The following is a 23991-nucleotide window of genomic DNA, read 5'->3' on the forward strand; positions in this document are numbered from 1 at the left end:
AGGTGGAAATGTGTATTCTTTAGTTTCGAGTCAAATGGTGGTCCGTGGCTCAAATACAGAATATATAATGGGCCTTGAATTGATGTAGAGCAGGGGTAGGCAACCTCAGACACGGTTGCCAACATCGGCACAGGGGAGTGTGATCACTGGCATAAGTGTGAGAGATAGTTTAAAAAAAAAAGTTAAGCCCACTCACATACAAATTACAGCCTGCACATCATTTGACATTCATTCAAACTGATAACAGACTTGGGAGGGAGTCTTGGAGCTAGGTGGGTTATTGCTCTGAGTCTAATGATAATTAGGCTACATCCTGATGGGAAGTAACATATACATTGATGTATAGCCTATGGTCAGACAACAGTTATAATATGTAATTTTTAAGTGATGTCGTATTCAAACGTCATGTTGATATGGCACACACACTGACTATCAAGAAAATGAAATGAAATGAAATGAAATGATTACTATATTTACCCAGGGTATCTGGGCTAAGCTCAAGAACTTGTTTCCAGCCAGGCCCTGCTCATAGAACACATTTCATCGTAGTGGTTCAATGCCTTGTTCAAGGGCACTTCATGTCAAAACGGTTGCTGGCCCCTGGTGTAGAGCAGGGGTTCTCAACCCGTGGGTCGCGACCCCTCGGGGGGTCGCCAAATTATTTTAGGGGGTCCCCAAATTATTAAAAAAAAAAGATTTATTTTTAAATTTTATTTTCACTTTTTTTCAAAAATAGCAGACCTACAAGCTCGTAGCGCGCCACTCGGTGGCGCGCTATGAGCTTGTAGATCTGCTATTTTTCAATAGCTAAATTATAACAATGCTTAAAACACTAAAAGGGGTTCCCGCCCAAAATGGTTTAAGGTTATTGTAGCAGTCAATTTATATTGGGGGTCGGGGGGGGGCGGGGCGGGGGTCCCGAGACATTGCCAAAGCATTTCCGGGGGTCCCCGGCCAAAAACGTTGAGAACCCCTGGTGTAGAGTATGGTAGATGTCCGCCAGCAGGGGACGCCAGCTCGCTTCTGAAAGAATTCGAAGACGAGCCGTGCTCGATGCATCCCGGACATGACGTCACGCTGCCGGAGGAGTGGAGGACTGGGGTACCATTACAGTTTTGTCTCAACAACATTCTGAAGACCGTCAGAAAACCATCGTTGAACTGAACCCACTCCTCTCTGCGGAGGTATATTTATTTACATTTAAACCCTGTGTTATTTGTTTTTGCAGGGGTGTTTGTTACGTTGTCACAAATGGCCCAGAGTTGCTGCTGTTGTTGACGCCTCAATGCAGGCTAACATGATGTGATGCTAAACGTGTTAGCACGAGCGGCGTTGTGGCTCAGAGAGGCCTTGTTATACCTTCTGTCGTTACTTTGTTCTCTTGGTGGCACTTGGTTTAAATCCACTGGAAATCCATTCCAACCAATTCACCCATATTTAACGGACTGACACGTCGCTTGATCGCATGCAGGATCAGATAACGTTTGTTTCCGCTAACATGGCTAGCAGCATTAGTTCGTGGCTAACGCTAGTCAATGCAGAAACAGACAAGTCGGACACTCACAACAAGGTCGCATTTCGGTGTCCAGTGTGATCTTTTAGGTTCTTGCCATTATGTTATGCGTGCGATGGATTATTATAACTGGCCCCAAAACGACCGTACTTTGTCTTGAACTAGGTATAATGTTCCTCACTTGCAGGATCATTTAATAACTGTACAGATAGATCTACCCCCTGTCATGACACTATTTACCTTTAGTGTATTTGCAGGTTTTGTAGCATTTGTTGACTGAGAAAGGCTCGTAGTCACGATGCCAACAAACATTATTTTTCCAAAAAATTGTAGCATTTGTTGAAATATTTGGCCTTAAATGTATTTTAACATAACATTAAAGTCCATAGGCTTGGCTGGCAACAGGGAATTTATAGTTAAGCCAAGCTATGACGTAATTTCAGAAAGCCATGCATTGGAGGTACTAGGTGCCCCTCAAAAAAGCTAGAAAAGATACATCACAGCCCATAACAGTACCTGACATTTCATAATGTTAAAATAAAAGCTTTACAGTGAGTCACTAACAACTTTCCATACTTGTTTATCTAAACAAGACTGTACCGAACCGAAGAAACATATTATGGAAAACTTGGTATTCTATTTATACTGACGTTTGTGTTAATTTCTCCGGACTTTCAGACATGTCGGACTTTATCGAAAGTGAGGCGGAGGAGTCTGAGGAGGAAGAGTTTGAAGAGAAGGACCTGAAGCCCAAAAAGACGCAGAGGTTTATGGAGGACGACGGTAAGATGAACTGAATCTTCTGCTGACGTGTTCTATGGAAGCATGTCAGCTATTTTCAGTTATTTGTTAATTTTAAGATCAAAGAGTATTTGAAGTGATCCAACTATCAATAGAATACATTTCCCATGACATGAATGCTCTCAGATCATTATAATGTCATAAAAGCAAAAGGTTAAAGATGGAGTGCCACGATTGTTTCCCACCCTAAAACAAGATCATCAGGTATTATTATAATATAAGGAGGAATAACTTTTTCCAAAAAGTGTACAGTATTTGTTAAAATCATGCTTTTATGTGGACACGCCCACCAGTTCATTAAGTATGCCTGGTGGGTGGTGATGGGTGGTGATCCACCTGAACTGAAGCCGCACCCACAGCTGTAGTTGTATGATAAAGGGAGAGGGGTTAGGGGAGGGGCTGATAATGTGATGTATTACTGTTTATTTCATTGGCCCGTTTGACTGTCAGCCTCCAGGAAGAAACCCTAAATACAAAGTAAATACAACATTGCACATAAAAACGACTCCAGGGTGTCTAATTAAGTACTGTCACCTCATAGACACATGAAAAATACAAAAATTGTGGCACTCCATCTTTAAAACCTCCAATCTGCTTGGCTGTGTGTGGAACAGCAGAGCAATATAGCTTTAGAATGATAATAATAACTAAACATCATTACATCATTAGACTTTCATGAGATTTTATTTAGCTTTATTCCATGTGTTTGTCTGGTTTCCACTTTCCAGGCTACCTGTGATTGTGTTTGTTTTACTTAACATACATCTGAAGAACAAATGTCCCCACAAGTATAGTAGAGTTTGAGAAATAGACATCGTTTGAGGACCATTTTCAATGTTCAAGAGTTTTGGTGATGCCACGCAAATATATTCTGCCATTTTCAATGCCGTCCTTAAATTCACAAGTATCATCATCACCTTTATTTATACTCGGAAGTACAATTGATGGCAAGCCCTCATTTTCAATGTAGCCGAGGTTACAATATTGTACAATCAATACATCCAAAACAATACATTATAAATCAGGGTAAATTACAAAGTAACTTTATGCAGAGCAACCAGTCAAACAAACAAACAAAATAACTCAGTTGAAACAGGAGCAATCACAGTTAAAACGGTTTTGAAGCATTCCTTTGAACTGACCGAATGATGGCAGGGAGCTCACTTAAAGAAATGTGAGTTCATTCCAGGATGTTGGGCCGCTGACAGTGAAGGCTGACTTACTAATGCATGTGTGAGTGAGGGCTGTTCGGGTGAGCTTGGGACTGTGTGGTGACAAGCGGTGTGTGAATTCTGTTATTGATCCACTCCTCCTGGGATGTTCCACAACAGATGAAGATGAAGAGGAGAACACAGAGGACCAGGACGAGAGGGGAAACCTTAGAGGTCTCATTGATGATGGAGAAGAAGAGGAGGAGGAGGAGGGAGGCGGTGGTGGTAGCGGTGGTGGTAGCGGCAGCGGCGGTGGCCCTGCAGGGAGTCGTAGTGGTGGGAGTCAAGCAGGCAGTGACTCCGACGAGGAAGTCAAACACCGACGGAAGAAGCGCAGTAAGTGCCTCCTGACCTAAATCTGACTAAACATGAAAACATAAGTGCATTTAAACCATAGGTCTTCCAACGTTTTTCCGGACAGACTCAAGTAGCTAAGAGAGAAAGATGAAGCAGCCCCTCCCCCCCCCCACACTAATTCACGTGTCATACTGTACATATTGGTAGCTATATTAATTTTGCTGTTAAATAATAGTCTATAAAGCCAACACATCTCACTTGAATATGTTGATAAAACCGTCTATCAGAAGCGATGCTGTGCAGCAGCACTACTGTGGTGTTCTTATGAAAAGTGTGTGTGTGTGTGTGTGTGGGGAGACGCGTCCGGACCGTGTGGAGACGCGTCTCGACCGCATCCTAGTGAAATCTTGCAGTGTGTGATCCCTTGTCAGCGACCAATCGTGTAAAACCACAACGATAAGAGACTTGTGTAGTGTGACATACTTAACGATTCCACGACTTTAAAAAGTACTACAGTGTGTGTGTGTGTGTACCTGCCATTAGTGTCATTGTCCAACTTGGTGGATATATTAGTAGTCAGCCAGAGACCTGGGGTGGAGGGACGGACTAGGGAGCTTCTAAAATGGTTTATCACACCGTTTTATAGATGTGTTCTTAAAGATTCCAGCCAATCATAATGAACATTTAAACATGTGTATATGCTGAATTGAAGCACTACAAGGGCTATTTCAGTAGCCTATAACAATAAGCACATTAATGCCAAGCCCCATTTTCATTTTGGTTCTCATTGCTGTGTTACTACGTCAAAACTATCAAACTCGAATATATGCAGAAAGTAGCAGATCTACACGCTTTGGAATACCCTGCAGTAATATGTACTGTGGTCTCTCTGGACGTTGCGACGAGCTGCACTTGGGAGGCATTAGGATCTACCAGATTAGTTTTTATTCTAATTAAAGATTGTGTCGGTGAAATAAAAAAACATCTTGATTTGTGACAGCTAAACTGCTGATTTCTGTGCATCTACTTCCTCTCATTCAGGCACAGGCCTGAAAAACTGTGTTTCCAGGGAACTGTCTTGAGACTTAATCTTCTCTTTTGCAGGTTTTGATGACTTAGACCTAGATGACGACGATCTAGACCTCATTGAGGAGAACTTAGGTGTTAAAGTGAAAAGGAGGGTAAGGCCATATTTCTGTCTTTACTTATTGTGATGATAGACAAATGTTTATCATCCCATATTTTGATCACCTGCTCGCAATCAATTCCACCTACCTAGTTTAAAGAATGCAGTAATGGCATTTTTTCATATCAAGGTCCATTATTTATTTGAGCCACGGACCACCATTTGATGAGATTTAGCCTTTCAGACCCAAAACATTGTTGGATAAGATTTTGACCACAATTCCATGCTGTATTGAAGTTGATACATGGTACCATACGAGAGATAACAGAGAAACATTGATCAAAATAACAATTCTTCTACATTCTCTAATTTTATAGACTTATCCTAAATAAAGTAATGCAGATGTTTAATTAATAAAGAGTTAAAGATCTATAAGTGTACATTTGGTTTACCAACTCTTGAATCATCATTTAGCTGGGGACCACCTGGAACTCCCTCAAGGACCGCTGGTGTTCTTCCCCGGACCACCGGTTGAAAACCACTGCCATATATAATAATCATAACCTCATAATAAAAAAGTGTAAACCTAATGTAATGCAAACCTATTTTTTCATGCCCTTTTTCCAGAAAAAGAAGTATGGCCGCTTGAAGACCTTGGACGACGATGATGACGATGATGATGCGAGGGACATGATCGCCGGCGAGATCTTCACTGGCGAAGAGGGGGACGGCGAGCTGGAGGAGGGAGAGACGGTCGATGCGCCGCTTCAGCGTGCCGATGAGGAGGAGGGAGAGGATGAGGAGTCAGGTGGGTGGACACAAGGGTGTATTCCAATGGTGGGGAATACGGGGTGCGCACGCTTATCCGACACACCAAAAGTCCGACATGCGCAAATCACCCGTTGGTCCGACATGCGTTGCATCGTGTTTGCGGTTTGGGTTTGGGGTAGGGTGTCGGACTAATGACTGTTGGACTGTTTGTCGGAACTTATGCCTGTACACGGGAATACTGCAATATAGAAATATCATCTACAAGTGAAAGTCCGGAATTCAAAATATACTTGAGTAAAGGTACAAAAGTAATGACATCAAAAATGTACTTAAAGTACATTCAGAATGTCCCGTTTCAAGTTTTCAAATGTATACAAATCTTTTGAGAATAGATGGATCTACGAGCTCACAATGTGTCGCGATATGACTCATTGTGAGCTTGTAGATCGGCTATTTTTTCAAATATATATATATATATATATATATATATATATATATATATATATATATATACACCTTTCAAATGGCTGAAAGGTATATAGGGCTGAAGTAGTTAATGTATGTTTTGTAATAATCAAAATCTACGTAGTAACTAAAGTTTTCAAATAATTGTAGTGGAGTAAAAGTACAATATTTGGATCTGAGATGTAGTGGAGTAAAAGTATTGGAAATTATAAATACTGCACAAATACCTCAAAATTGTACTTAGTTACTTTCCACCACAGGTTTATTCAGAACTGGTGAAGCTATCATGGAATACCAAACTTCATCTCATTTTGACCTTTTCTTTTCAGAAGGACTCTTGCACACTCGGATCTTTACTGTTCTTTTTTTTGTATCTCCTTGTAGACATAGATGACTTCATTGTGGACGATGACGGCCAACCCATCACCAAGAAGAGGGGCAAGAAATTCTCTGCATACACTGACGCGTGAGTGTCAGCAGAGTAGCGGGGAGGTTCTCAAGCAGCCCTAAAATAGTTAACTTTAGCTTGGTTCAGTTTGAAGTGAATAGGAAATGACACATCAGCTGACGTAAGAAGAGCACAGGGCCTAACAAGTGTGTTTTAAAACGGCAAATGGAATAACGCAAACAGGAAATTAGGAACTAAATAGACGGCGTGACAAAGCATACAGTCGGTGATAACGAAATTAAACTAAAGGAGATGCTATGAATATATAGTAAATAAACAGGATGTTGGGCAGTGTTCATTTTGACAGCAAATTCTGATTTAGTCTTTGTCTTTTGAATAACACATCATTTAGTTTTAGTCCTGTTTCTGAAATTGTTTAGTCTAGTATTATTCGACTAAATATCAAAACCCTTAGTCTTTTTGTTTTAGTCTAAAGCGCGACCACACCAATGGGTTGAGACGCAACAAAACTGTTTTAGCGTTCGTCGCAGCACTGTCTTGTTGCATGTCACCGCATGGTGGCCCATGTCGACGCAAGTCAACCCAAGTGATTCAATTGGTTCAATTCAATGGCTCCTTGCAACTACATGTGTCAACATGCGTGTGCTCGCAACCGTTTGGTTGCAAGGCGACCCATTGGTGTGGTTTGGGCTTTATTCATGCTACTGTTACATCACCGTCCCGTGTCGATGTACCCCCAGAGCCCTGCAGGAGGCCCAGGAGATCTTCGGCGGAGACTTCGACTACAACGACTTTGTGACCGACGCCTACGAGGGGGGCGAGGAAGAGGAGGAGGACCAGGAGGAGGAGGGCTGGGACCGACCCAAGAAGCAGACCAAGAGGCGGCAGGGCAGGAAGAGTATCTTTGAGATCTACGAGCCCAGCGAGCTGGAGAGCAGTCACATGACAGACCAGGACAACGAGATCCGCTCCACCGACATGCCCGAGAGGTTCCAGGTGTGTGTTCTACGGCTGTCACGACTGACATTTTACTTGGCGATTAATTGTCACTCAAATTATTGCGTCGTTGAACGGTGGAACATTTTGAATCAAAATTACATTTCAGTTTACCTTTTAGCCATCGTAAAAGGCTTGCACAGGTGGGGCAGATATGACAAATAACACATATTTAATGACCTTAATACTTAACCTTATACGTAAAAAATAAACATTAAATAGTGAAACTATCCGATCTAGAATAGACCTGCTATTTCCACTATTTTTGAAGTTTTGGTAAATGTATTGATATTTTTAACTTCTCATTCAAATATAAATAATTGTGACTATCTCAAATGGTTGCCATTATGTAATAATTGTGACAGGCCTATTTGTGTGTGTTCTTGTACCTGCACTGTTTGGTTTTGGTGCGTTGTGGGTGCTTTGGATCAGTCAATCGACATGTATGACATCTGAGACCTTTCGTTTCTTTCATCTGTTCTCTCACCATTTTGTGTTCCGTCACGTAGATACGCTCAATCCCCGTTAAGTCTGCTGAGGATGACGAGTTGGAGGAGGAAGCAGAATGGATATTTAGACATGGCTTCTCCACCTTAACGATTTCCATGCAGGTACTACTGTCAGCTGTGAAAACTGATGAGATATACGCACACGGTTGTCATTTTGTGCCAAGATATACATATTGTGTTCCCAGTTGCACGTCTGTGTCGATGTGAGACAAACAACCATATTAGAAAATTGAGGCTAAAAGTTTGTTAGGTGATATTGTGTTAGCTTGAAGGAGAGATCATTTGATTTGTGTTAACTTTGTTATAACTATAATATTTACATTGCCTAAGAAAATTACCAGCTAAAGATTAGCAGCTTGTTATACAAAATGTAACTCATGCCAATTTTCATTATCCCACAAGATCTATAGATTAACATGTGACGCAATGTGAAACGTCTGTTTCTTAATCAGGAGAGCACGGATTACCTAGACAGAGGGACGACCACAAACTTCAGCAGGAAAGGCCCAAGCACAATTGCCAAGATTAAGGAGGCCCTCAACTTTATGAGGAACCAGCACTTTGAGGTACATATTATCTGTCTTACACTGAACCTTATTTCTTTCCTCATCTCTTCAGACTAACCCATACCATGTTGTGATCTATACCAGAACTTAAGCACATGGCTAGTGTTAAAGCTTGTCAAGATGGCTTAACCCATTAAGATTTGAGGCCGAGGCCTGGGCCATGGCTCAGTGGTCCAGACACCTTGGCTGGTAATCCAGTCTGGCAGTGTGCCGCGGGTTCGACTCCTGATCCCGACGGCCTTTACTGCATGTCTTCCCCCCCATCTCTCTCCCCATTTCCTGTCAGCCTACTGTCTGTCCCTCCATAAAAATGGAGGCCCAATTGAGGCCGATTCCGAACAGTTTTCTGAAAAACCTACGTTGCTATATCAGTGGTTCCCAAGCGTTTATAGCATGTCTATATTTGGCTGCCTACTCCCATCTCAAAATATTTTGTTCCAGGGAACCCCAGAAACAATGATTTGAGTTGAACAAAATAACATATCTGCTTGATGCTTTCTCAATTTGAATGGGTTAAAGACAGGACAAATGGTACGCTGTTCAGAAACCAGTTTAATTGTGTGGCTGTCTCTCTTGTCCAGGTTCCATTCATAGCGTTCTACAGGAAGGAGTATGTGGAGCCAGAGCTTAACATCAATGACCTGTGGAAGGTGTGGCAATGGGATGAGAAGGTATGATTTGTGTATTGCTCTGTAGTATTTTACCATGTCATGACATTTCGCTAGACAACAATTATTCCAATTATTTTTAATACTTTACTATGAGAAATAATTCACCCAAAAATGAAAATGATGTCATTATCCTCCCACCTTTATGCCATTTGTCTGTGCAATGCAAGGAATTTGCAAGCAAAACTTCATAGCAGCTTTCCACCAAACAGATGTAAAGTAAACAGTGGCCAGTCTTCTCTAAGAGTTCCAAAACGGCAATAGATGACCATAAAGTTACTCCATACAGCTTTCGCAGTATGATACTCTTCAGAAAACAAACAATTGTGTGTTCACACTTTGGGTGTTTACATTTGTTGAGATCTACACCACACAAAGCGAAAGAGCTGTTTGCGGTCTGGGTGTGCGCAAATCAGTGGTGGGTTTTGCGCTTTTTGTTCACTTACTGGCGTCCTAATCAACAACTTACTAACCCCCCCCCCCCCCCCCCCCCTCCACCAGTGGACTCAGCTGAAGAACCGCAAGCAGAACCTGACGCGGCTCTTCCAGAGGATGCAGTCCTACCAGTTTGAGCAGATCTCCGCAGACCCCGACAAACCCCTGGCAGATGGCATCCGTCCCCTGGATACCTCCGACATGGAGAGGTATCTATACTATGGTTAAACATTTAACCCATTGAGACCTGGAACGCATCCATGTCACGTTAGTGTTAGCGTTTTAAACATTATGTTATAATTTAGCTATTGAAAAATAGCAGATCTACAAGCTCATAGCGCGCCACCGAGTGGCGCGCTATGAACTTGTAGGTCTGCTATTTTTGAAAAATCGTTAAAATCTTTCCGAAAATTGTCATGATTTAGAAAACTTTTTTTTTTATTTCGACGTCAGGCCTGAATGGGTTAAAAGAACACCCGCAATTGACCTAACCGACTACCGAGGCGCTCAGCCAGGGAACTCGGATCATGAAGATAGATTTATGACAAAAGCTGTTGTGCTGTTTTGCTCCATAGGCTGAAAGACGTCCAGAGTCTGGATGAACTGAGCGACGTGTACCACCACTTCCTGTTGTACTACGGCCGAGACATCCCTAGGATGCAGAACTCTATGAAGGTCGTCAAGAAGAGACTCAAGAAGATCAAGGAGGTGAACGAGGATGGTAAGAAGGATTTATTAAGGGTGGATGGGTGGCAGTGTTCATTTTGTACTAAGGTTTTTGATATTTAGTCGACTAAGACTAGACTAAGGCTAAACAATTTCAGATGACTAAATAGGACTAAAACTAAATGGTGTGTTATTCACTGACTAAATCAGAATTTGCTGTGAAAATTGGATGGTGGATAGAAGGACCAGTGATGGAGGGATAAAACGCTTGTGGTTTGGCAGGTGAGGAGGAGGAGGTGGAAGTAGAAGAGGAAGAGGAGGAGCAAAAAGCACCAGATCTGAAGCAGGCGTCACGCAGGGACATGTACACCATCTGCCAGAGCGTGGGACTTGGTGAGTCTCACAGTCTTCACATTTCACTGGTCAATTCTGTCATCACTGGCCCATAGTTGTACAGCACAGTCAGACTTTTTCATTTGAAATTATTTTTAGAAGAATGCCGATGCACACCTCAAAGGATTGTCTGTCATGATGAAGGTCTTACGACCGAAACGTCGACTTAATAAAGAGCACACTTATTTTTGCAAGTTCCAGATGGAACTGTGCGGGACCTCCTTTTTTAAATTTGATTATCAGAGATCCCCTTCTGAACATTGACACCGGGTGCAACCTATACATTGTTTTACCTTTGAATCCGGATGCTACCTCTGTTTCTCATTAATTATTGCTATACATGTAACATCATTATTTTATTGAGCGGTGCGGTTAAAATGATTTATTGATTGATTTACAGTATCTAACATCTCTCACACACTCTTGTTAACGTTTCGTGTTACACTCTGCCTCTATCAGATGGTTTAGCCAAAAAGTTTGGCTTGACACCAGAGCAGTTCGGAGAAAATCTGCGAGACAGCTACCAGCGCCACGAGACGGAGCAGTTCCCAGCTGAACCTGTGGAGTTGGCTAAAGATTATTGCTGCAGGTTAGATCCCCTGCCGTTCAGACCCTTAAAAACAACATCTCTGCATATTTATTCTCAGACCTTGAGGGTGGAAATGGAGAGGAAAGAAATATCACACACTGACTGATTGCCACCCCTCTTGTTTATTCCTCTAGTCAGTTCGCCACTCCCGAGGCAGTGCTTGAAGGGACCAGGTATATGGTGGCAATGCAAATCGCACGGGAGCCACTAGTTCGACACGTTCTCAGGCAGACTTTCCAGGAGAGGGCCAAGGTCAACATCAAGCCGACCAAGAAAGGCAAGAAGGAGATAGACGAGGCTCACCCTGCCTACTCTTTCAAGTACCTCAAGAACAAGCCTGTGAAAGAGCTGAACGGGGATCAGTTCCTCAAGATGTGCTTGGCTGAGGAAGAGGGGCTGCTGACCATAGATATCTGTATTGACTTGATCGGCATCAAAGGGTTTGCCGGTGACCAGACATACTATGATGAGATCAAACAGTTCTACTACAGGGATGAGTTCAGCCACCAGGTGCAAGAATGGAACAGGCAGAGGACCTTGGCCATAGAGAGATCCCTCACCCAGTTCCTCTACCCTCAGATGTCCAAGGAGCTCAAGAACAAGCTCATTGCTGAGGCCAAGGAGAACATTGTCCGGGTAAGTGAGCCTGATATTAGGAATGTGTAAATGTGTCCAAAATGAAAATCGATTAGTATAATTCAATATTATCGATTAATCGGACCCATCCCTACCTGATATCTGATACTCTATGCATGATTGTGCACACGCAGTGCACTGCACATCTCCTGTATCATAACCAAGGGGCTAGCATTCGGCTTGTACATTGAAACCATATAGGAAGTGACAGTTCATAGGCCTGTAGTCTCGCTGTTTCCCCCCCTGCTGGGGTCCGAAGCAATAATGCTCTATTCAAGCAGATGGGTTTTTGGATGAATTTACACTTGATGCTTCCAGTTGCTAGTTTAAAGTCCTTTTTCAATCACCATGAAAAGAATAGGGTATGCTGTACTCTACGAGGGGTGGGCTCACCCATTGACCCATCCCTGCTCTGGTCACAACCTGTAGCATTTCCATTCATTTCCGGTTCCATTTCGCGCCCGTTTATAGAAATCACTGAAAAATTCGCTACATTTCCGGTCTGTAGAAACCAATGGCGTCACGCTGTCCCTATTCTTTACGGTGTGTGTGATCACAGCGCTATCTGTCCCTATTCTTTACGGTGTGTGTGATCACAACGCTATCTGTCCCTATTCTTTACAGTGTGTGATCACAACGCTATCTGTCCGTATTCTTTACGGTGTCTGTCTGTGTTTGTAGTCCTGCTGTAGACGGTTATACAACTGGCTGAAGGTGGCTCCATACAGGCCAGACCAGCAGGTGGAGGATGATGATGATGACCTGATGGATGAGAGTCAAGGCAAAGGCATCCGAGCCCTGGGAGTTGCCTTCTCTGAGGGCAGGTGGGTGTATACTAGTATGGTTATAATCTGTTTTTTTTTTGTATGGAGTAAAATATAAATCATGACTTGCATCCTTGCATGTGGTTGCTACAGGGATACGCCAGTGTTCTGTGCTCTCATCAACGGTGAAGGAGAGGTGATTGACTTCCTACGTCTGCCCCACTTCATGAAGAGGAAGAACGCCTTCAGAGAAGACGAGAGAGAGAAAAAGGTAGGCAACGAAAAAAGCGGATTCAAGGGCCATGGCCGAGGCAGCCGCATTTTCTGCAGAAAATGCTTGAACATGCATTTGAACTTTATTTGAACTTTATTTACAATGTGTTGGGCTGATATTATATTTGAACTTTATTTACAATGTGTTGGGCTGATATTATTTCTTCCTATCATTCTCAGGCTCTTGATATTGAAAACCTGAAGAAGTTTCTGAAAGGCAAGAAACCTCATGTGGTGGCTGTTGCTGGAGAGAATAGGTGAGTGTTTGATTCCCTTTCCTTGTTCTATTTTATTTATTTTAACCCAGATTCATTACGGGTGGTTTTCTTGGTACTGATGCCAAGCTTGTTTTTCACATGTCTGAAGAGATGCTCATATGATAATGGAGGACATCAAAAGGGCCGTCGCTGAGCTTGAACAAGAAACGTCTCTGTCCCCTGTGGGAGTGGAGCTGGTCGACAATGAACTGGCTACACTGTACATGAATAGCAAGAAGTCTGAGGTAAATAATAGGACACACACACACACACCACCACCAGTGTTTTCCCCAGGAGCCTATGTAAGAAGCCTATATAATCAGGTTTTAGCACTAGTACCTGTGCCAGGTATGTATTCAGTGGCTCAACACAATTCGCCAAAACAATGTTTCTGTACCTGAAAATCATATGCTATGATGTATTTCAAGTCTGCCCAAAAGTTGACGAACACCCACAAGTTACCACAGCATAAACACACACTGCCACAGCTAATGGTGTCATCTTCTTCTACCAGATGTGTTGTAATATATGTGTGTCCTGTCCTCCCTCTCTGTCTGTCCCCCGTGTGTCCAGGCTGATTTCCGAGACTACCCTCCCCTGCTGCGCCAGGCTGTGTCCATAGCCAGGAAGATCCAGGATCCTCTGGTGGAGTACTCTCAGGTCTGCAGCACTGATGAGGACATCCTCTGCCTCAAACTGCACCCTCTGCAGGTGAGAGGGGACGGGGAGGGTGGAGGTCAGGCGGTGCAAGTGCTATATGCATTGCTCCCATGGCCATGACATGCTTTTTGAAATTAGAAAAACTGTTTTCCAGTGTCACGAAAAGGTTTGGCATTACTCAAATGTTTTGGAAAATGTTTGTATATTTGTCTCTGTCGGGAGGAAACCTCATGTGTCCAAAACATTTTTTTTTGCAAAAGTAGTAGATCTACAAGCTGAAAATGTGTTGCTTCGTGCCGTGTTTCGACGTGCTGTATGATCAAGTAGGGTGTCAATTTACAAAAAACCCACAAAGTTCAAATATGGAGATAAGACGTTTCTGCTAAATACATTGGTTTGTCACGTGACACCTTCGCGCCAGTCTGTCTTGGTGCATTGATAGCACACTGGTTTAAACGCCGCCTCATTGCACCGTATGATTGCTATATGCCTGGAAATATGGGGTAAAATACTTTGGAAAAGCTATGCAAACAACTAAATTATTCAGGAAAGTTCTGTAACGTTGTAATGACTGTAAACAAACAAAACAAAGATAGTAAACTGAGGGTCCTTGAAATGAAAACGTTTGACAATCACTGATCTATATGGACCATACTTTGGACGAGAGTGCAGTCCTTTAACTGAATAACTGCAATGTTACCCTAACTGAATAACTGCAATGTTACCCTGTCCCTTTTTTGTTGTTTTATTTCCCCCGTCCATCAGGAGCAAGTCGTGAAAGAAGACCTGCTCAACGCTCTGCACTGTGAATTCATCAACCGGGTCAACGAGGTGGGAGTGGATGTGAACAGAGCCATCGCCCATCCTTACACCCAGAGCCTGGTCCAGTTTGTGTGCGGCCTTGGACCCAGGAAGGGCTCTCACCTCCTCAAGGTGTGTGATCCTCCTCAGGATTTCATGTTATGTCAGCATGATCACCTATTAATATGGGACAGGCCTGGTTCAGATGTGACTGGGTGTGGACTGTGGAGCAGGGCATGTTATGAGCCAAAGATTGGTAACATGCAGTTCTGTTTCTGAATTCAAACTGCACCGGCTACATGTGAGATTTCCTTTTCTGAGCTGCATTTTACTATACCTGCTAGGGGTGGTAAATAAAATCGATTATTTTAGTATTGTAGTCGCAAATCACGATGCATCGGTAATCGATTTATAATCACATCGCAGCCCTCCGAATCGTAATCGAATCGTCAGGTACACAGACATTTTTGCCCCTAATACCTGCTATATATTAGTGGGCCTATTTATGCAGATCATCCATTTAGTTTTCCCCTGTCTTTTCAGATTCTGAAACAGAACAACACTCGTCTGGAAAACAGGACCCAGCTGGTCACCATGTGCCACATGGGGCCCAAGGTCTTCATCAACTGTGCCGGTTTCATCAAGATTGACACCGCGTCACTCGGAGACAGCACAGACTCGTACATCGAGGTTCTGGACGGTTCCCGGGTCCACCCGGAGACGTACGAGTGGGCTCGGAAGATGGCCGTGGACGCCCTGGAGTATGACGAGTCGGCGGAGGACGCCAACCCGGCCGGAGCCCTGGAGGAGATCCTGGAGAACCCTGAGCGTCTTAAAGACCTGGATCTGGACGCCTTCGCAGAGGAGCTGGAGAGACAGGCGAGTGTCCCTGCGGAGCACTAGTGTTTTTGACAGCAGCAAATTTTGACTTGGTTTTAGTCATATTTTAGTCACCTGAAATATATTTCTGTTATTAAAAGGTATTCTCGTCAATGAAACGGAGTGGCATGGCGTATACTGTACGTCATTATGACTGTATGTTTTGTTTGCTCTGCCCCTGTAGGGTTATGGTAACAAGGGGATCACTCTTTATGACATCCGCGCTGAGCTGAGCTGCCGGTACAAAGACCTGAGAGTTACCTACAGAGCCCCCAACACCGAGGAGGTCTTTAACCTGCTCACAAAGGAGACGCCAGAGACCTTCTATATAGGTAACCCAAACGCTCTAGATTAGAAGAGACTCTGAGATGAGAATAATTTTGCAAACCGCTGGGCGGATGATTGCCAAAATTCTTGTATCGGTATCATGTCATCTTGTATCATACGTCGTAGATGCATGAGAGCATGAAACATAACAGCAGAGTTTATTAATGGATTCAATTTGGGGCTGTCCCAATAAAAAGGAAGCAATAAGTAGTCATATGAAGCACTTATTTCACTGTGCATGTATTTCAGTCTTTAGAATCTTTTCTACAAAAGGCAGCTGCTGCTGTATCCATGACGGTAATGAACACCCTTTTCTTTGATTCCCAGGGAAGCTGATCACCAGCAACGTAACGGGCATCGCTCACCGGCGGCCCCAAGGGGAGAGCTACGACCAGGCCATCCGCAATGACTCCACGGGGCTGTGGCAGTGTCCCTTCTGCCAGCAGGACAACTTCCCTGAGCTCAGCGAGGTGTGGAACCACTTTGACAGCGGCTCCTGTCCGGGCCAGGCCATCGGTGTTCGGACCAGGTTGGACAACGGCGTCCAGGGCTTCATCCCCACCAAGTTCCTCAGCGACAAGGTGGTCAAACACCCAGAGGAGAGGGTCAAGGTGGGCATGACGGTCCACTGCCGGATCATGAAGATCGACATCGAGAAGTTCAGTGTAGACGTGACGTGTCGCACCTCCGACCTGATGGACAAGAGCAACGAGTGGAAGCTCCCCAAGGACAGTTACTACGACTTTGACGTTGAGACAGAGGACCAGAAGAGGGAGGAGGAACTGAAGAAGAAACAACAGCGAACACGTCAGTATGACAGAGCAGCAACGCAGTCTGCTGCAATTATTAATTATTGTTATAACTTTACTTTATTAGATTTTTTGATTTGTTTCTCTTATGAACACATACAAGTACAGAAAGCAAAGAGTCAGTAAAATCAAGCAGTAATAACAGAATAAATGGCTTCCAGAATTTGGAACAGATAAATACTTGAGTGTTCAAGAATTAACCAAGTAGATTACAAATCCTATTACACTCGCCATGACAATGGATGGAATGTGTTGGCCTGCAATCGAGAGTGATTCGCTCCGTTCTGCATACTTTTTCTCACTTTGTCTGTCTGGCCATGGTCCTATTTGACTCGTATTTCCAAATGTCACCAATTACATAGGCAAGTCAGGAAGTGACTCGAATTTTACATGGGAAGCCACTGGTCCCAAACCCCCCACCCCCTCACTGACCTATCAGAAGCCGTGGCAGGGGCTGAATCTTGGAAATTGGATCAGTACCAGACTTACCAACTAAGTGAAAAAATAAAATAAGAACGCAGAACGCTATGTGCACTACAAATAACTAATGTGTTCTCTTCCAGCCTACATAAAGCGTGTGATCGCCCACCCCAACTTCCACAACATCAGTTTCAAGCAGGCAGAGAAGATGATGGAGTCCTTGGACCAGGGAGACCTGGTGATCAGGCCCAGCAGCAAAGGGGAGAACCACCTCACTGTGACCTGGAAGGTAAGCACTGATGCTTACCTTGTCATTCCGGACAGCCAGTGAAAGGAACTAATTATCAACGGTTGGGGGATCAATCATAGTGGACATAAATATTCTGTGACTACTTAAAAAGTAAGAAAAAAAAACGCAAAATCACTGGCACTGGGTGAATTAAAATATTTTGTCTGGCATTGAATAAGTTATGGTATATAACTGCAAATCATAGACTGTGCATTCACTTTATCACAAATCACGATATATACGATATCTCTGAAAAAAGGCATATCGTCTCGATGATATTTATCACCATATAGCCCATCGCATGAAAGAAGATTCTGGAAGCTGTTTTTGTCATTTCCATTCACTTAAAAAAATAGCGAGAGTTCCACTTTACTCCCGGTTTGTTTTCAGCGCTTCCGTTATACAGACTGTATGCATTTGAACATTGTGGAAGGCTCAAGAAACGTAACACTTTAAGAGCTCCCTGGTGTTCATTTGAAATGACTGCAGGCAGCCAGGGTATATCTGTGTGTATTCACGCCAACCACTTCCGCCCAATACAATGAGAGGAGGAGCAAAACGTTTTTTTTCGAGCACCAGCCAACAGGTCTTAGTTTTCACCTCAAGCAGTAATTTGGCTGGCGTGATGCGATCAGAAATCACTATTTACATCTGAACGTCGGGCGGATTGGACTAAAACTCAACTTTGGAGTGTTTTTCGGGGGAAAACGAGCAATAAAGAAACGACAATGAGTGGATCCTTATAGGAGGCGCGTGCATTGATCCTCACGATGGGAAGAACGTAGGCGCTGTCTAGCAGCCTGGGCAGCACGAAAGGTTGGTGTTGAGCTTCAGCTGCTTGGTATTGATTATAAACCTTACTACCCGCCATCTGACGGGTTCGGCGACCTCCGGGGTTAAATCTTAACACGTCATTTGACGGGTTCCGAGGCGTTCTGGCGTCCATCGTGTTAAGTACCTGCATGCACACCGACGGTTGTCTCTGGACCAAAGCATTTGCTGTACACCCATAATGTATGGTTATTGTGACGTCTATATAGCCCGATTCAGAACCTTTGTATATTTGGTCCTTTTGTGCTCAGTCTATGATGGCTGTCATACCCACAAGTTGCAGCAGCGAGACAGAAATGTGTTCAGTTTTTAGAGTGCATAGTATTCTGCAAATACTGTAGAACATAATATTTTTTTACATGGTGCATCACAGTGATTATTGAAATGGTGATATTTGTTTTGGTTTGAATTTCGTCACTGATGTTTTATCTGATGATCGCTTGATTAATAATTTCCCCTGCAATCGTCAGAAGACTCAGAAGAACCCTTGGTAGTTAGCCCAGACAACATTCAACTGTTACAGAAGGGTGCCAGAACCAGTGAGCCACAGGCCATACGGCATAATTCTTTGTTATGCTGTGATTTGGTAGGTGGGAGATGGAATTTACCAGCACGTGGACGTGAGAGAAGAAGGCAAGGAGAACGCCTTCAGCTTGGGACACACGCTATGGATCCACACAGAGGTTGGTGGCACTCGCTTGTTATCGTATGCGGTGTTCATTTTGTCGACTGTCAACAAATAAAAACTAGACTAATATGTTATGTTCTGGGACTAGTGGAGAAGAGATCCAGTAGAATCTACTCCTACTGAGTAGGATCTACTCCTACTGAGTAGGAACTACTGGATCTCTTCTGGACTGCACTAATCCCTACATAATATTTTAGATCTAAGAAAACTACAGTAAGTCATGTTATGCTTGGCTATGTGTGGGCATCACGCTCTGAAAATAGCCGTTCTACCAGCTCACAACACGTTCCATTTAGTATGACTACTACATCAAACTGTGCTGTGAAAATGAACACTGATTGTATGTATGTACAGTGGGCGACGTGCTTGTGCGTGTACAGTAGAATCATGGTGGTGGCATCGTGCCTCTGAAAGAGCTGCTGCTTTCTTCCTTCTGCAGGAGTTTGAAGATCTCGATGAGATCACCGCTCGCTTCATTCAGCCAATGGCCGCCTTTGCCCGAGATCTACTAACACACAAGTACTTCCACGATTGTGATGGAGGAGACAGGAAGGTAATGTTAGTGAGTCTTTGGCTCAACTGTAATTTACTGTATTAACTGTGTTTTTCTCATGTTGTAGTTAGATAATACTCAACCTTGTACTACTGCCCTTTTTTCAGTGCTGATTCTGTCTTCCTTTCTCCACTAGAAAATGGAAGAGATGTTGATCAAGACGAAGAGGGAGAAACCCACGTTTATTCCATATTTTATTTCAGCCTGTAAAGACCTGCCAGGGAAATTCATTCTTGGCTACCAGCCTCGTGGGAAACCACGGTCAGTGTCAATGTCTTCAACTTTTCTCTTCAATCTGTTGTGAGAAACAGCCTAGCTTCTACATTTGTCCATATAAGCACTCACTTTGGCGCAGTGTTTTGGTGTTGTAAATGTTTAGCCATCATTTTCCTGTCCATTTTGTACATTGAATACATTTTTTTCCCTCAACTTGAATGATAAATGTAGTTAATTACATTTTTTGGCATTGCTGTTGCTTAATACAATTTAAAAAAAGGGCTATGCAGGAAAGCTAATTAACATTAAAGCCGATGTTTTGATCTTTACATGCTGTCGTTACTGTGGTGCTTCCTCAGGGTTGAATATGTGACCATCACCCCAGATGGATTCCGTTATCGCTCTCAGATGTTCCCTTCAGTTAACGGACTGTTCCGCTGGTTCAAAGACCATTACCAAGAGCCCTTACCAGGTGTGTAACCATGCTAGTACTACTACTAGAATGCACATATTTACAGATGTCAAGGTTTATCAATTCCCTATCACACCCTATTTATTTTACATCATATTTTTATTTTTCTGTTAAAGGCATCACCCCAAGCAACAGCAGCAGAACAAGGACACCTGCGTCACTAAATGCCACGCCGGCTAATATTAACATTGCGGGTAAGTTACCGGGTTTTGCCTCCATGGATGGCTTGGCTGGGTTGACAGAATTAGCTGGGAAACTGGTAGGGTTTGGGTGAACTCTGTCGCTGCATTAGCAACTCCTACAGGTCGGGGGAACCGGGAAGGATGGTGTGTTAACGTCCTACTGGTTCTATCTCACATGCTGTTTTGAATTAGTCCAACTTTTTTTTTTCTCCTCGTTTCTTCCCTACCAGACTTGACGCGAGCCGTCAACGCACTGCCACGCACCATGACCAACCAAATGTTCAGTGCCATCGCTGCGGTGACGGGCCAGGGCCAGAACCCCAACACCACGCCAGCTCAGTGGGGCTCCAGTCAGTACGGTTACGGTGGCAGCACCGGGGGAGGCGGCGGAGGCAGCTCCTCGGCCTATCACGTGAGTGTGAGACGGGGAGATGTTTTCTTCACCGTAAAAGTGAAATGCACAGCCATGTGTGTGTGTTTCACTAGGTGCTTTGCAGTGTCAGGGATTTATAAAGGGCCCATTGTACACTTGGCGGCACACTGTTTTGCCTGCAGAAATTGGCAGGTCTACAAGCTTGCGCTGAAACATTTTGTGCGCTTGTAAATCAGCTATATTCAGTGCGCAATAAGTATAAATCAACCTTGACAGACACGCCACTATGGAAAACGGAAAATAATCATAACTAATTTATATTATTGATCTATTATTTGACTCTTTAAGCGTTATATTTTGTAATATAACGCAAAGATGAACTCCAGTCAAACGACCCACCATGTTCCTCGCAGGTGTTCGCCACGCCTCAGCAGCCCATGACCACGCCCATGTTGACGCCCAGCTACTCGTACACGACGCCCAACCACCAGGCCCAGGGCACGCCGCAGTATCCCGGCTCCACCCCGCAGCCGGCTCACGCCCACTCGCATCACGGCGGAGGAGGAGGACACTCGTCGCACCACGGCGGACATCACAGCGCTCACCATAGCGCACACTCGTCCGGCACACCCTCTTCCACCACCTCGTCCAGGGGCCGCACACCGGTGACGCCACAGCCGTCGCAGCCAAAGTATGTAGAGCAAGTAGTTCCTGAACTTTTTAGCCTGTGACCCTAAAGGGAAATTTGATGTCTCCCCCGCGTCCGCCGTGTATTGAGCTTGTCACTTCCACGTAAAAGTTACATTTGTGGAATTTTTGGAATTTATTTTGACTGTTTAAAATGTATTCATGCAATTCTTTGGAAAATTGTTAGATTTTATTTTGAATGTATGAAAAAGGAGGGAGATATTCAGTCGCGACCCATAATGTAGAGCAAAATGAGTTTAAAAACAGTTTAAAGCACTTAAGCCCTATTTTATTTTTCGGCTATTTGAAGATTTAAAAGCTCACAAGCTTGTAGATTCAAAATCAACTAGCTCAATCTACAAACTTTGTGAGCTTGTAGAAAGCCTATTTTCAAAACGTTTTTGACAAATCTTTGCCAAACATCGAAAAATGTCTTAAGGGGGACCCAAAGGGGTGTCCAAATACATATCAATATGGGAATATGGGGATCCTTTTTATGATGTTTGAGAACCACTGATTTGAGGTGTGTGCGTACGCATATGCTGCCCGTGTATGCATGTGCCAACGTACACGCGACACTAATAACAAGTCATTCAACAGTGTGCTACAGTGCATTGTCCCCTCACATCACACTTAAACGAATGTCTGTGTCTATTTGCAGATCCAGCACCAGCAGCTCAGCGGTGGACTGGGGCAAGATGGCCGAGCAGTGGCTGAAGGAGAAGGAGGCAGAGGGGAGGAAGAAGACACCACGTATGACCCCACGGCCGTCGCCGAGCCCCATGATCGAGAGCACGCCCATGTCCATCGCTGGAGACGCCACGCCCCTGCTGGACGAAATGGACCGATAGGACAGGCAGAGGGGGCTCTGCTCCCCCCTCACCCAAGACCCTCTGCTCCCCCCTCACCCAAGACCTTAGTCCTTCAGCTCTGCTCCCCCCTCACCCAAGACCTTAGTCCTTCAGCTCTGCTCACCCAAGACCTTAGTCCTTCCATTTTTTACCATCTCCTCATCTACATACACTTCATTAGTTGTCATTTGTTCCTCTCTTTTTTGGTTGGCTTTCCAACCAACCAGTGTGTTGTTGGACACCCCACGCCCGCCCCCTTCATTGCATCCATCTCGTTGTCCACCTGCAGTCAAACTTTTACTCCCATCTCCTGCAACAGTGGTTTTCAAAGTAGGGTCCAGGGACCCTCAGAGGGGGCCCTTGAAATGAAAAGGTTTGAGAACCACTGTCCTGCTGGCATCCACACCCTGTATGAGTTTATTTTATGTTCCCTTGTGTCCCATCGGTTTTCTCCTATCTTGCCTGTTCTTTTAATGAATATCTCTCCTCCCTCAGCTTCTGTTGCTGTTTCTGGCCACATGGTATTTTATATAGTAAACATAACACTGCATCATGTCACTCAGCAAGTCGTGATAATGACACAAATACACTTGAAATGACTGACTGCGATTGCAAATAGGACATGGACCTACTGTATATATTGATAACATCCGTTATCATCATCATTGGTAATTGGTGGCTTTCGTTTGGTTAATTTAGTGGTTTTGACAGAGTGGGCAATCATGACTTTCCCCCCCTAGTTTGTAGTTTCAAAAACCCACCAGTTCCCCCGCCCCCTCCTTGTGACGGGTGGATTTTGCCAAACGAGCGCTTTGCCAAGCTGATCAGCTAATTGACCACGTTGTTTTGTTTTCATATGCAACATGAATAAAGACACCTTTTTCCAGTTTGAGCCAGAAACCTGCACTCTTCACATCTGTCAAGGCAACCACACAACACAGATAGCACATGCAGACAGTCTGGTCTGTCTGTTATTCACTGATAATGACTCCTTCAAATGAGGGGGCTGAATAATATCTAGAAACCAGGGAGAAGTGACAGGGGAAAAAACATTCATGGCACCTTTAAGTTTCTCCCATGTGTAACAAAAGCCTGCTAGTGGGTCTACCAACCAGGAATCGTATTATCAGAGAGCCTAATATGTATTTTGATAAAAGGTCTTGACTCTTTATATGTATTCTCGTGCCGACTGTTAAAGAGGCCCTCTCTAAGAACTGTTCGTATGATGGAAATGACCATGTTAGATAAGTATGGTAACATTGCTTGCATGACGTTAACTTGAGAGTTAATGGTGGAATAGTGAGGAGTTACACTTAATACTTTTTTGTTGCTTTTGCTGTGTCAATTATTTTGCTGGCAGATGTAACGTGAGTGTTCCCTGCTGTGTTGAGTGTCCATGCTAGTTTAGCAAAGCATCAGTTTTTAATGTGCTTCGTCTGGTTAGTTTGCAAATCAGTGGATGTTTTACATTTGCCATGTACACTAGCATTTGATCTCATGGTACATCATTACTGAACTGATCCCCCAAGTAAAAAAAAATGGAGTAACGTGATGAAGGTCATGGCAGGTATTGTGCTTTTTGAAAAGAGGTGATTACAGCTGCCCATT

The 23991-nt window shown here is 43.8% G+C and overlaps 1 protein-coding gene across 1 annotated transcript; it reads left to right on the forward strand.

Moving 5' to 3' along the window:
• Positions 1-1011: 1011 nt before the first annotated feature.
• LOC306928438 (transcription elongation factor SPT6-like) lies at positions 1012-23283 on the forward strand. Its single transcript, XM_079508542.1, has 33 exons — positions 1012-1184; positions 2192-2296; positions 3646-3861; positions 4927-5003; positions 5576-5756; positions 6569-6650; positions 7334-7589; positions 8099-8200; positions 8551-8664; positions 9246-9335; positions 9834-9976; positions 10343-10488; positions 10716-10826; positions 11286-11415; positions 11550-12051; positions 12733-12875; positions 12969-13086; positions 13269-13345; positions 13455-13590; positions 13919-14056; positions 14771-14938; positions 15350-15685; positions 15870-16017; positions 16340-16819; positions 17385-17530; positions 18952-19044; positions 19489-19602; positions 19739-19863; positions 20178-20290; positions 20407-20484; positions 20703-20884; positions 21259-21536; positions 22194-23283. The coding sequence occupies exons 2-33, from the start codon at positions 2194-2196 to the stop codon at positions 22381-22383; spliced, it is 5316 nt and encodes a 1771-aa protein (XP_079364668.1). The 5' UTR covers positions 1012-1184; positions 2192-2193; the 3' UTR covers positions 22384-23283.
• The last annotated feature ends 708 nt before the right edge of the window (positions 23284-23991 follow it).

Source organism: Electrona antarctica, assembly GCF_951216825.1.
Source record: "Electrona antarctica genome assembly, chromosome: 8".
Taxonomy (NCBI): Eukaryota; Metazoa; Chordata; class Actinopteri; order Myctophiformes; family Myctophidae; genus Electrona; species Electrona antarctica.